Source organism: Eumetopias jubatus, unplaced genomic scaffold, assembly GCF_037043125.1.
Source record: "Eumetopias jubatus isolate StellerSeaLion01/CBP00866 unplaced genomic scaffold, mEumJub1_p1.0 scaffold_10, whole genome shotgun sequence".
Lineage (NCBI taxonomy): Eukaryota > Metazoa > Chordata > Mammalia > Carnivora > Otariidae > Eumetopias > Eumetopias jubatus.
The window spans coordinates 54,146,677-54,161,793 of NW_028274816.1; the positions used below are offsets into that span (position 1 = coordinate 54,146,677).

The following is a 15,117-nucleotide window of genomic DNA, read 5'->3' on the forward strand; positions in this document are numbered from 1 at the left end:
ACCCAGCTGGTATCTTGACTAATTGCTTAGTATGGCAATAACCTCCACATGTTAGAACTGGTGTAAGAATTACACAATTGAGGGGTGCCTGAGTGGCTCAGTTGGTTAAGGGTCTGACTCTTTGATTTCAGCTCAGGTCATCATCTCAGGGTCGTGGGACTGAGCCCTGCATCTGTGCTCTGTGGAGAGTCTGCTTGAGGATTCTTTACCCTCCACCCAGCTCCTCCCCCTGCTTACATGGTCTCTCTCTAAAATAAATCTTTCTTTTTTAAAGATTTTTTTTTTTATTTATTTGACAAAGAGAAACACAGCGAGAGAGGGAACACAGCAGGGAAGTGGGAGAGGGAGAAGCAGGCTCCCGGCTGAGCAGGGAGCCCGATGCGGGGCTCGATCCCAGGACCCTGGGATCATGACCTGAGCCAAAGGCAGACACTTAATGACTGAGCCACCCAGCGCCCCTAAAATAAATAAATCTTTTTTTTTTAAAGATTTATTTACTTATTTGAGAGAGAGAATGAGAGAGAGAGCATGAGAGGGGGGAGGGTCAGAGGGAGAAGCAGACTCCCCGCTGAGCGGGGAGCCCAATGCGGGACTCAATCCCGGGACTCCAGGATCATGACCTGAGCCAAAGGCAGTCGCTTAACCAACTGAGCCACCCAGGCGCCCTAAAATAAATAAATCTTTAAAAAATTATAGAATTGAAATGTGTCACTACAAAAAAAATCAAATAAACACAAACAAATGTGATAATGAAATAGGGGCAAAAAAGGTTTAAGACACTGGTGTTATATGCAACTGATAAATTGTTGAACACTATATCTGAGACTAATGATGTGCTATATGTTGGCTAATTGAATTTAACTGGGTGCTAGGCATTAAGGAGGGCATGTGATGTGATGAGCACTCAGTATTATACACAACTGATGAATTACTGAATGCTACATCTGAAACTAATGATATATTGACTAATTGAATTTAAATTAAAAAAAAGACATACATGAAACAAATAAAATGGCAAAAGTCCTTCCCTTTCTCTCTCTCTCTCTCTCTCTGCCTCTCCCCTCCTCTCTCTCAAATAAATCTTTAAAAAAAAGGTAAGTTCTGGAGATGTACAACATGATAACTATAGTTAACGATACTGTATTATATGTTTAAAAGTTTCTAAAGAGTAGATCTTAAAAGTTTTCATCACAAGGAAAAAAATTAACTATATGAGGTAATGCATGTTAACTAAGCTTATTAATCATTTTGTAATATATACAAATATCAAATCATTATGTTGTACAATGTGGACAGTGTTATATGTCAATTTTACCTCAATAATACTGGAAAAAATTAAAAAGATCTCAAATCAACAATGAAACTTTACATCATAAGGAACTAGAAAAAGAACAAACTGGGGTGCCAGGATAGCTCAAACAGTAGAGTGTCCAACTCTTGATTTCAGCTCCGGTCATGATCTCAAGGTCGTGGGACCAAGCCCCACATCAGGCTCTGCACTGAGTGTGAAGCCTGCTTGAGATTCTCTCTTCCTCTCCCTCTGCCCTCCACCCCTGCTCATGCACACTCTCTCTCTCTAAAAAAAAAAGAAAAGAAAAAGAACTAAACACCTAAAGCTAGCAGAAGGAAATAACAAAGGGCAGAGATAAATAAAATACAGAATTGAAAAACAATAGAGAAAATCAATGAGAAACAGTTGGTTCTTCAAAAGATCAACAAAATAGACAAAAATTTAGCTAGAGTGGCTAAGAAAAGAGAGAAGACTCAAATTACTAAAATTAGGAAGTGGGGATGTTACTACTGACTGTAGAGGAACACAAAAGATTGTAAGACAGTACTATGAATAATTGTATGCCAATAAATTGGATAACCTAGACAAAATGGACAAATTCCTAGAAACAAACCTAAGACTGAATCACAAAGAAACAGAAAGCCTAAGTAGACCTATAACTACTACAAAGACTGAATAAGTGATCAAAAACTTCCCAACAAAGAAAAGCAGGGACCAGATGGTTACACTGGTGAATTCTACCAATCATTTAAAGAATACCAATCCTTGGGGTGCCTGGGTGGCTCAGTTGGTTAAGCATCTGCCTTTGGCTCTGGTTGTGATTCCAGGGTCCTGGGGTCGGACCCCATGTCAGGCTCCCTGCTCAGCGGGGAGCCTGCTTCTCCCTCTCCCTCTGTGATCTCTCTCGTTCTGTCTCTCAAATAAATAAAAATCTTTTAAAAAATAAAAATGAAGAATATCAATCCTTGTTAAGCTTTTCCAAAAAATGGTAGAGGAAGGAACACTTCCTACTTATTCTGTAAGGCCAGTACTGCCTGACACTAAAGCCAGAGACACAGTAAGAAAGGAAACTAAAGACAAATATCCCTCATGAACACTGATCTAAAAAATACTAGCAAATGAAATTCAGTAGTATATTAAAAGAATACTACCACATGACCAAGTGGGATTTATTCCTGACATGCAAGGATGGTTTGACACACAAAAAATCAACGTGATATGCCACATTCACAGAATAAAGGAAAAAACGGCATAACCATCTCAGTTGATGTAGTAAAAGCATATGACAAAACTCAAAATACTTTCATGATAAAAACACTCAACAAACTAGGAATAGAAGGAAACTGCCTCAACATAATAAAAGTCTTAAATGAAAAACACACAGTACACATCAGACTCAATGGTGAAAGAATAAAAGCTTTTCCTCTAATATTAGGAATAAGGCAAGGATGCCTACTTCTGTCCCTAATATTCAACATAGTACTGGAAGTTTTAGCCAGAGAAATGGGCAAGAAATAAAAGGCATCCAAATTGGAAAGAAGTAAAACTGTTCATAGATGATATGATCTTATATGTGGAAAATGCTTAAGATTCCATATAAAAACTGTTTAATAAATGAATTCAGCAAAGTAGCAAGGTACAAAGTCATGCACAAAATCAGTTGCATTTCTATATATAAACAATGAACAATCTAAAAGGATATTAAGAAAACAATTCCATATACAATAGCATCATAAAGAATAAACTACTCGGGAATTAACCAAGGAGGTAAAAGACATGTACACTGAAAACTACAAAACACTGATAAATTAAAAACAAAAAAATTGAATGACAGACCATGTTCATGGATTGGAAGGTTTAGGATCTACAGATTCAGTGCAATCTCTATCAAAATCCCAACAATACAGAAACAGAAAAATCCATCCTAAGATTCACATGGAATCTCAAGGGATCCTGAGTAGCCAAAACAACCTTTAAAAAAAGAAAAAAGTTGGAGGTAATCACTTCCTAGTTTCAAAACTTGCTATAAAGCTGCAGTAGTCAAAATAGTGGGGTACTGGCATAAAGACATACAGACCAAGGGAATAGTCTAGAGAGCTCAGAACTAAACCATCACATACAAAGTCAAATGGTTTTTGACAAGGGTGCCAAGACCATTCAATGGGAAAAGGGCAGTCTTTTCAATAAATGGTGCTAGAGAAATTGGATATCCACATGCAAAAGAATGAAGTCAGACGCTTCCTTATTCTATATTCAAAAATTACTTCAAAATGCATCAAAGATCTAAACATAGGAGCTAAAACTATAAAACTACTAGGAGAAAACATAGGGCAAAAGCTTCATGATACTGGACTTGACAATGATTTCTTGGATAATATTCTAAAGGCACAGGTAATAAAAGAAACACATTTGAAAATTTCATGAAAATTAAAAATTCTTATGCATCAAAGGACACTATCAGTAGAGTAAAAAGGCCACACACAGAATGAGAAAATACTTGCAAATCACATATCCAGTAAGGGATTAATATTCAGAATACAGAGAACTCCTAAAACTCAACAGAAAACCACCAACCTGACTCAAAAATGGACAAGAGACTTGCCCAGACATTTCTCCAAAGAAGACACCCAAATGGCTAATAAGCACATGAAAAGACGCTCAGTATCACTAATTATTGGAGAAATGCATATCAAAACAAGATACCACTTCATACCCATTAAGGTGGTTATTATTAAGAAAAAACTCCCACAGGACAGGAAACAACAAATGTCGGTGAGAATAAGAACTGGAATCCTGTGTATCGCTGGTGGGAACATAAAATAGTGTGGCTATTGTGAAAAACAGTATGGCAGTTCCTCAAAAATTAAAAATAGAATTACCATACAAGGCGTGCCTGGGTGGCTCAGTTAAGTATCTGCCTTTGGTAGACTTCCGCTCAACGGAGTCTGCTTCTCTCTCTCCCTCTGCCCCTCCTGCCCCCTTGCCCCTTCCCGACCCTGTGGATGCATGCACTCTCTCTCTCTCAAATAAATAAAATTTTTAGTTTTTTTTAAAAGATTTTATTTATTTATTTGACAGAGAGACCCAGCCAGAGAGGGAACACAAGCAGGGGGAGTGGGAGAGGGAGAAGCAGGCTTCCCGCGGAGCAGGGAGCCCGATGTGGGGCTCGATCCCAGGACCCTGGGATCATGACCTGAGCCGAAAGCAGACGCTTAATGACTGAGCCACCCAGGCGCCCTCAAATAAAAAAAATTTTTAAAAAATTACCATACAATCCAGCATTTCTATTCTGGGTATGTACACAAAAAATGGAAAGCAGGGACTTGAACAGATATTTGTACACCCATGTTCACAGCAGCATTATTCACAATAACCAAATGGTACAAACAACCCAAACGTCCATCAACGGATGAAGAAAATGTGGTATGTACAGTGAAATATTAGTCATAAAAAAGGAAATTCTGACATACGACACGATCACCCTCGAAGACATTATGCTAAGAGAAATAAACCAGACACCAATGGCAAATACTGCATGATTCCACTTATGTGAGGTACTTGAAAGAGTCAAATCCATAGACACAGAAAGGAGAACCGTGGCTACTAGGAACTGGGGTAAGGGAAGAACAGGGAGTCATTGTTTGATGTGTCGAGTTCAGTCTGGAATGATGGAAACATTCTGGAGATGGACAGTGTTGACGGTTGCACAACAACGTGAATGTACTTAATGCCGCTGGGCTGTACTGTATGTTTAGAGATGGTTAAAATAAATTTAATGTTATGTATATTTTACCACAATTTAAACATCATATATGCTAGTAAGCCTGGTGGTATAGCGCTTACACACAATTAAGGCAAGTCAAGGATATGGAGAGTGACGGGAGATGGCATTTTAAGCGGTGGTCAGAGAAGGCCTTGGAAGAAAGGACTTCTCACCGACATGAGTAAGAAAGCCAGAGCGATTGGATGTGTACGGGCTGGCAGCATTCCAGCCAGAGAAGAGAACGGAAAAGGTCCTGATGTAGAGCATATTTGTGCTGTCTGAGGCAAAAGTGAGGCTGGCAGACACAGCAGTGGGGCGGGGGGAGATGACTGGAGAAAAAGGTAGAATGAATGTTTAAGCTGGGGGAATGAGCACATACCATAGGGCCTTCCAGGCCGCTTGAACACTTTGGTTTTTCTTTTTGTTTTTTTTTTTTAAAGATTTTATTTATTTATTTGAGAGAGAGAGAGCATGAATAGGGTGAGGGGCAGAGGAAGAGGCAGACTCCCCACTGAGCAGGGAGCCTGATGGCAGGGCTTGATCCTGAGACTCTAGGATCATGACCTTAGCTGAAAGCACTTAACCAACTGAGCTACCCAGGCACCCATTTTGGTTTTTGTTTTGTTTTGTTTTGAGAGAGAGAGAGCACAGGCAGGGGCAGAGGGAGAGAGAGAATCTCAAGCAGACTCCAAACTGAGCATGGAGCCCAATGCAGGGCTCAATCTCACAACCCTGAGATTATGACCTGAGCCCAAACCAAGTTGGATGTTTAAATGACTGAGCCACCCTGGTGCCACGAACACTTTCAGTTTTATTCTGAGGGAAGGGAGAAGCCTGTGGAGGGTTTGAAAAAGATGAGTGACATGATATGATTAATGTTTTCAAAGGGTCTCTCTGGCTGCTGCATGAAGATTATCCAGAACACAGGCAGAACAATGGGGCTGCCACCTACAAAGACCCCAGCTGCACAATTTTTACCCGAGTGCCTACCTCTCTCAGTGTGGATCTCCTTAATGCAAAGCTTTTCCTCTCTCTCCAACTGGGATATCATATCTGGTTTGGAGGATGAATGCCCTATAAAAAGATAAGATAAAAGTGAAAAACATTAAGGGCGAAAGTACTGAAAAATTTTGGTTCTCATCCCATAATACAAGGCTTGCCCCTCCCCAAAGCAGTGTTTATCAAACACTTTCTTATCACCACCCATAGTAAGAAATACACTTGGTATCATTAGAGATACATCATTACCACACAAAGTCTGGAAATAAATGATCAAATGAACTGTTTCTTCTTTTTTTTTTTTAAGAGGGGGTGGAGGGAGGTACAGAAGGAGAGAGAGAATCTCAAGTAGACTCCATGCCAAGTTCAGAGCCCCACTCAGGGCTCCATCTCACAACCTTGAGATCGTAAGCTGAGCCAAAGTCAAGAGTCAGATGCTTACCCGACTGATACCCCAGGCACCCCTCAAATGAGCGGTTTCTAACCAATGTCTGTTTTTGTCACATCCTTCCCAGTCTGACACCCCTCACTAGAAACAGCCTGCTGTTACTGCTACCATGTGCACCAACGTGCACCATTCTAAGGAGCTCTGATACTATTACTCAGTTCTGTAAGTATTCTGTAAGACTGCTGATGCAACTTACTAAATTAGTTTCCTGACCCACCAATAGGTCATGATCTACACGTTTAAAAAATATCTATGAAATATGGAGCCAGGTGAAGACAAGCTTAACTGTTCATTTATAGTTCATTTACATGTGACAATGTCTGCCTTGGAACAAAGACTAGAAACGTCTTGTCTCCATTCTCCAAAGGGACTGGAAAACTCTGGTCTCTGAGGAGTCCTGAAGCCATGAACTAGTGGGCAGAGGCCAGGGATGCCACTAAACATTCTAATATCCACAGGACAGTCCTTAAAACAAAGAATCATCTGCCCCCAAATGTCAATAGTGCCAAGGTTAAGAAACCCTGCTTGAGGGGATGAGTTACAGAAAAATCCTGTGCTCACCCACAGAGACCAGGTTTCTGAAGTTCTCCAGCATCACATCTCGGTACAGCTTCTTCTGGGTGGAATCCAGCAGCCCCAGCTCCTCCTCACTGAAGACCACGGCCACGTCCTTGAATGTCACTGTCTCCTACAACACCGAGCACACGCAACCTCAATCTCGCACCCGGTGGCCACGGGGAGCAGGGTAACGCTGAGGAGGTGGAGGAGCTATGTGGGAAGTTGTTCCAGATTCTGAGGGATCTGAGCAACTCTTAATAGTTTCTCCTCCTCCCCTTCCACAATCATACCAAAAATTCGAGAGTCATGGGGGGAGGGGAAGAAAAGAGAAGAAAAAGAAAAATACCTATGTACATGTGACATGGTGCCCTTTATATAGTTAAGTCTCTAGAACTGTCATGATCAAATCATGGCATATATACGTTTTAGAACTTGACTGATAGTGCCAAATTTTATAAGAAATGTTACAGGAATTCATCCCAACAGTATTTAATAGTGCCTGTCTCCTTCTCTCACTGGGCAGTACCACTATTTTGTCCACGTGTGCACATCTAACAGGCCTTCAGCACCCCTCCCAGGCAGGTGCGCAGTTCATTCTCTATGATCTCAGAAGCATGCCCTATCTGTCAACCACAGCAGCATTCAGTGTCGAGGTTAAGAGCATATGTTCTGGAGACTACATGCCTCTAAGGCTCTGTCCAATACTGGCTTTGGGACCCTGGTCAAGTCACCTAACTTCTCAATACTTCAATGTCCTTATCTGTGTAATAGTACCACATCATAAGGTACTTGAAAGGACCAAAGAGAATACATAAAGGACTTAGGGACAGCATCTGACACACATTAAGTACTCAACAAATGTCAGCCATCATTATTACTGCTACCATCATTGTTCCTCGTTGCATAGTATTCCATAAAAGTGGTGATCTAGAATATATTTAATGATTCCAAGTAATGAAACAATGTTTTTTTAATTATTAATGCTGCAGAAAACATTTTTATACAGATCTCAGCCAACTGTCTTGTGGCTTCCTATTTCCCTAGGATAAGTTCCAAGAAGTGGCAATTGCACTGTTGAAAAATATGCACCTTTATTTTGCTAATATAATGACAATTTTCCCAATTAACTCTTCCTGTAAGAGATTAGAAGTATCCCTGATTCTCTATCTTCTGGCCAAAATTGGACAATATCTTATTTTTAAAATCTTGGGTAATTTGGTAAGTGATAAACTTTTTTAAAATTTTTCCACTAACTTAATTTTTTTTTAATTTTTAAAAAAGTATTTATTTTAGAGAGTGTGTGTATGCGAGCAGGGGGAGGGGCAGAGGGAGAGGGAAAGAATCTCAAGCTAACTCTGTGCTGAGTTCGGAGCCTGACTCAGGGCTTGATCTCACGACCCTGAGATCATGACCTGAGCTGAAACCAAGAGTCAAACACTCAACCAACTGAGCCACCCAGGCGCCCTCCACTTATTTAATTTAAAAAAATTGTCTTTACTATATTCAAATAATAAAACATCTTTTGATTTTTTAAAATATATTACCTGTTCATTTCCTTTGCTCATAATCCTACTGGAGTATCTTATATATCAGTAAAATTCCTACTGAGAATATTAAGCCTTTTTCCTAGTATGTATAAATTCCCACCTTCACCCCACCCCCGGCTCCTGTTTCCTGTATGTCTCACAACTTTTTCTGTGTGGCAATAAAAATTATCTCAACTCTAGCTAGAGTTCTGAGCATCTATATATTAAACAACTAGTTGATATATCTGACAAAGGAGAGAAAGCCACTAAGGAAAGGAATTAGCTGAGGACAATATTATTTTTGTAGCCTTCTGCCTACCAGACATGCACACATGCAGCCTGCCTCAGGTCCCCAAATAGAAGTCTCTTTTCTTCTGGGTCTTTCCATTTACTGTGATTAAACACCTGAAACTCCCTGCTTAGACAACAGAAACTTTAGTGTCACTGGGCACTGAGTGGATTTCAGTAGGTATCTGAAGGTTCACAAATCTGTTTCTTCATGTTAAAATGCAGGTAAGACCATCTATATCCTCACACAGCTGTTCCACAGAGTAAATGCCTGGCAAATCCCTAGTACTAAGGATTTTTAAAACTAAACATATTAACATGTCAATGAATAAAATAAACATCTAACTATAATACACACACAGTTTAACTTAAAATAAAAAAGGGAATCTAGCTTTTTTTTTATTAAAATTATTTATTTTTAAGTGAGCTCTACGACCAATGTGGGGCTTGAACTCAAGATCCCGAGATCAAGAGTCGCACGCTCTATGGACTGAGCCAGCCAGGCACACTCCAAATCTAACTCTTCTTGTTTGAAAACAACTGAAATTATTTTCTCTGAGTTCAGTCTGAGGTGGACTCTGCTGCACCAAACCGTACTTTAGACATTCTTATCACAAAATGTGAGGCACCACATGTGAGAAAACCATGGAGTCCCTGGAACTTTAAAGGGTGGGGGAAAAAAAAAAAAGGCTGAAATCTCATTGTTTCTGTACAGGAAGAAAGGTTATATGTTAGCAAACTGTTGTTGCAAACATCTTTAAAATGGTAAAATCCACATATAAATGGAGAATGGGATAAAGCAGTAGGTAAATTATGGGAAATGATGTGACCATTTAAATTGTAGGTAATATAAAATTACATTTGAAAAACCCAAAATGGTACTTAAACTATGATTATAAATCTAGACATGTCAACACAAATGAGAAAGAATGCGGGACAATTAAAACTGCTGATGTGTAAACACGTTTGTAATGTGGGAGTTATTTTTTTTTTTTTTAATATCTATTACTTTTCACACTATTATTTGGAAATAAAAAGAGCCTGGTATACAACAATTAGGTGCCTTGGGTTCCTTTTTACCCTTCCCAGGCAAGGGAAAAATGCATCCAATCTTTATGAAATGTCATTTTAAGTAACAGAAAGGCAAACCCAACTTACCTGGAACTTGGTCATTTTTCTCCTTTTCCTTCTGGGGAGAGGCAGAGCTCTGGAAAGGCAAAACTGTGGAAGGGAAAGTCATCAGGAGAGAGCTGGTAGTCGGTGCGGCGCTTTGTGCCAACAGGAAGCTGCTTTCTCCAGGCAGAACTTAGAACAGGGGCTGGATTCCAGCATCCCCTGGGCCCCCTCAGTCAGCTGCCTTTGTTCATGAACAGTCCCTAACTCAAGTGCTTCTGGTAGATTCCTGAGCCTGGGTAGGAGAGGTAATGAGAGACAGCCAGGCAATATAATTTAATATAACTTAATGGGGCCAAAGTCCCTGGGTTCAAGTTTTGCATTTCTACTTATTGCTTTCTACTTCCTAGCAGTGTAAACCCTGAGCGAGGTGTTAATCTTCCTGTGCCTCAATCCAGTCACCCGTAAATGGGGATCATAATAATGCCGGTATTCCCTATTTCCTGCGGTGTCAGACAAGCAGATGCTATTGTGCTTCATAAAACCTCCCTTGCAGATGTGTTCAGAAAATGAGTGTTTTATGAAACCCAGAATTCAGAGCCATGAGTTACCGTTACCCTAGGAAAGTCTAATTCTGACCGGTTGTCCCACAGATAATTTGTTCTGCGGCTAATGATAAACTGCCATGATTTTTTCCCCCCAATTACACCATTTTAACAGGTGTAATTACTTGAGCATGTTATTAAGCTGGAAGGGCCTCAACAAAGTTTCTTCTCCCGTGTGCACGGAGGCAAATAACGACTAATAAAAACCGCAGACTAAGAAATCCTGTTGCATTTAAATTAACGACACGCAGCTGTTAAATTAACGACACGTTGTGAACAGTTAAGGACTCGCTACGCCGCAGGTACTCTGCGAAGCCTAATCACGATAGTTTCTCTGCGATAAACCACGGAGAACTTTCCTCAGGGTCCGGCTGAAGATAACTCTCCTTCCTAAACAAGTGTCTCGGAAGAGTCCAGGAATCCAGGACCGGCCCCGCAGCAGAGATCAGTGAAGGGCCAGCGGAGCTGCAGGTGGGGCTCCAAGCCCACGCGGGCTCTCAGGATCTTCCCAACAACAGGCGGCCCGACTATGATGACAGAATTCATGGATCCATCCAATACTGCACTAGGCACTGATTTTTAGCTTTCATATCTAATTCTCAGACCACCACTGGGAAGACACTAACGCTCTTTAGCCAAGAGGCAACCAAGGCAAGGAGATGCTCTGTCACTCGCCCAGGGTTTACCGCGAGGCGGACGCAGAGCCAGCTGGCAGGTCCAGGACCCAGGCTGAGGGCGCCGAGAGCGCGGGAGACCTTCAAACTCCGCTAGCCACGCGCGCCCGCCCTGACGCGGAGGCTCCGCCGAGCAGTAGCACTCTGCCGCCGCTGCCTCTGTCCCCGCCCTCAGCCTCCGGCCGCGACTCCCCTTCCCCAGGAGCGAGCGCCGGCTGGCTGCTGGCCCCACGCCGAGGCCGAGAAGCCTCGGAGGGACCGCAGGGACGCGGGTTAACTCACCTCACGGCCAGCAATCTCGGCCCCGACCTCGCCTTCCCGGAGCGGAAATGCCGCCGAGCCTCCGACTGTACCCAGCTGCTGGACTACACTTCCCAGAATGCCCAAGGGGAAGCGCCTCGGGTTTCGCGCACCTGCTGGACTACATTTCCCAGAATGCAGCTCGCGGGACCGCGCTTCCCACCAGCTGGCTCTCGTTTCGGACCGAGAGGGGGTTCAGTTTGAGTCATTCACTGGCGCTGTAACTGTCAGATTTATTTTTGTTTTATACATTTCTTAAAGCTCACGAGAAAGTAATCGCGAATTGAAAAAATTCGGTGGAATAAAAGAGAAAAACGAAGCTTGCACTGTGAAGTTAACCAAAATCTTTAGCGGGAGCAAGGGGTAGGCTAAAAATGGAAAACGTAATGACTCAGGCTGAACCGCCTAACGCCGAACTTAAGATCTTAAACCTGCATCAAATGTCAGCTCCTCCGATATCACCAATACAACCGTCGATAATAAACGTAATTTACATACAGCCCCTTGACGCGGCCACGAAGTCAAGGTTGGAATTCACTGAGAATTACAAGTTTGGTTTCAATGCGACGGACTTGATTAGGTTTGCGCAAGGATCATGGTACTACAGTTCAGGACTGGGGGGAACAGCAAGGGTTTTTAGGTGCCAACTGTTGCTTTCTTTCGAAGAGATTGAAGAGCTGATAGAAGATTGAAGAGTTGATGTAACCTGTGATGAACAATCAAGCAATTTGCTTGTACAGGAATCTCCTGGAATAGTAAAGGCGTGCTAATGACAACAGGTTAACATAGACGGTAAATTGTGGGAAGGGAGGGAGGTAGATAGGAAGTTTCATTCTTCACTGTCCAAGCTGTCCACGCAGTGTGTCTTGTGGGGAGGGGAGGGAACAGAGATAAGGGGAATCTGACTCCTCTGCCTCCTTTATTCCACAAGGCACCTAAGGGCACTTGACACTGTTTTGTGGCATGAGCTACTCATTCCAATAAGCTGGGAATTTAGAAAAAGTTGATACAAACATTGATTATGCTCCAAAGAGAAATATCTTGAATTTCATTTACAAAAATGAGTTGTGTTAAAAAATCAAATTTAAAGATCTAATTGGCTTTATTTAACGATTCATGAATTGAGCAGCATTCCCTTCTAGTAAATGGAAGGGAGCTCCCATATAAGGAGGTTATTAGCAAAAAAAAAAAAAAAAAGAAAGAAAGAAAGAAAGAAAGAAGGAAAGGATTATTTCAGGCCAGGTTACCTTGTCTTAGGGGAAGGCAGGGAGTCTTACCAAGCAAATTACCTCACTAATGCTGACCAGGGAATTCCAGGCTGATGGGTTTAAAATTCCACTCCTGGGAAATAAGTCTTAGTTTGCTGTCCTGGGGGCAAGTGACTCCTTAATCCTGTTCGTTAGTTGTTTTGTTTTTTTTTTCCCTTTCTTTTTCTCTTTCTTTCTTTCTTTTCTTTCTCTCTCTTTCTCTTTTGCTTTCTCTCTCTTTTTCTTCCTTCCTTTCTTTCTCTTTCTCTTTCTATAGTTGTGGCAGATGAAAATAGCTCTATTGCAGGGAATTTCAGAAAATACAGTGATGTGTGTCTATATAAAATTTAAATTGTTTTGTAATTCACGTTCAGCTTCAGATTATTTCATTACATACTTTTACTGTTTTGCTCCAGACATAAATATTTTGTGATTGATAACCCAAGTGAAACCAGGAAGCCACGACTTTTCTCCTCAGCCAGAAATGCATCTGTAGCTTTTTATTATGAAAGTTTTCAAGCATATACAAAAGCAGGGAAATTGTACCCCATATAATCATATCCCAAATTTAAGTTAATACTGTTTTAACCATCTAATTCATCTGTCATTTTTAAATTTTAGTTACAGAATTTTCAAACAAATCTCTGGCATCATGTTTTTTTTTTTTTAAGATTTTATTTATTAGAGAAAAAGCACAAGCAGGGGGAGCAGCAGGTTCGCCACTGAGCAAGGAGCCCAATGCAGGACTCGATCCCAGGACCCTGGGATCATGACCTGAGCAGAAGGCAGATGCTTAACCGACTGAGCCACCCAGGCAAAACCCTGGCATCATGTTTTTAACCACTAAATACTTTGCTAAATATTTGCTTAAAATATTTTCTTTCAAACCCACAATATCATTATCACACTCAATAAATAATTACCAATAAATCCTTCATATCTCCTAATACCTGTAGAACTGTAAGCAGAAAGAGTTAGGGGTCTCCAGAAAAAGAAAGCAGAGACGGCTTTCATGGCAGAAGTTACTTTAGACCCCCAGCTATTTTCCATTATCCATGCCCTACTGGCTCCACTTGCCTTAGCACACCTTTTGAGAACTTCCTAGGAGGTGTCAGAATTACAAAGAAATGCAAAAACCTCAGTAGTTGTGGATTTTAAGGGAACAAAGAAAATGCAAAAATTGTCTCTAGCAGCCCAGGATATTGCCTAACCATATCAGAGACAATAAATCAGTGGTAGAACTCCCAGTGCTGTTTCAAAAGTAAGCAAGACCCTGCGTTCCTTACCCAAGACAATGTGACCAAGACCTTCATTCAGTTTATACTGGGTCTCAGAGAATGCCCATAGCCCCTTACCCTTGTCCGACAGTTACCTCTGCTTCATTATACTACTAAAGTTTTCACCCTAGGAGGAACTCAAGATTCATTTACATAATACAGAATGCCTGTATAGGCATGTTTTCTAAATAGTATGCATAACCTATGCCCACCTTTGCATACAATGACAACTCTCCCTTTGCTGAATATTCATTCTAACCCCTAAAAAGAAACCTCTCATCCCTGCTAGGGGAGTCACAGCTTTGGAAGTTATTTCCTGTGATCGCCTTATTTGCTGCAAATAAAATTTCCCTTGTGTGACAACTCCACCTGGTACAGTCTCTATCTGTAACTCACCAAGGAGCAAACTCACATTAGTTTGGTTACAGAAACAAACTAAGATGGAGTCTCTTTATATCAGGGACAAAATGGAGATGGTGAATGCAAGTGCAAGAAAGGAAACTTATAACCTAACCTTCAAGGAATTTACATCTCTTCCCAGAAATCAGCAGAAGACACCAGCCAATTCCCAAATGCCAGGTCTCTTCATGGCCATCTCTGGACTTCCTTTCCTTAACTCAGCTACCCTGATCCAAATAAGAAAGAAGATGACTAGGCAACCAATCAACTAAAAAAGCCAAATGACTTTTATATTTATCCCATAAATATCCCTTAGCCTGTGAACAACTCAGAACTCATTGTTTCTGTAGCCTCGAGTTTCCTGGTTTGCAGGTCAAAAGCCTTGCAGTAAACACATCCTTCTGCTTTGTTTTATTCAGTAAGCAGAAATTGCTTTTTGACATACCCAATCCCTATTCAAATTTGTCAATTACCTCCAAAATCTCATAACTGCTTTGTTCAAGTCAATGTCCAAACAGAGTCCATTCATTCTATTTATCTGCTCAGGCACATTTATTCTTGAATACTACCCTTCTGTTCCTTTTTTCAAACCTTTGACCTGTTGAGGAATCGGGTCAGTTGTCATGATG

General features: G+C 41.1%; 1 protein-coding gene across 1 annotated transcript in view; it reads right to left on the reverse strand.

Moving 5' to 3' along the window:
• Positions 1-11,619, reverse strand: part of ZNF235 (zinc finger protein 235) — a 35,887-nt gene extending 24,268 nt beyond the window's left edge. The window contains exons 1-4 of the mRNA XM_028087953.1: positions 11,548-11,619; positions 10,032-10,094; positions 7,063-7,189; positions 6,045-6,128 (exon numbers count right to left, since the gene is read on the reverse strand). Of these exons, the coding sequence (XP_027943754.1) occupies positions 6,045-6,128; positions 7,063-7,189; positions 10,032-10,046 (226 nt within the window). The 5' untranslated portion in view covers positions 10,047-10,094; positions 11,548-11,619. The remainder of the gene's footprint in view (positions 1-6,044; positions 6,129-7,062; positions 7,190-10,031; positions 10,095-11,547) is intronic.
• Between the last annotated feature and the right edge of the window lie 3,498 nt (positions 11,620-15,117).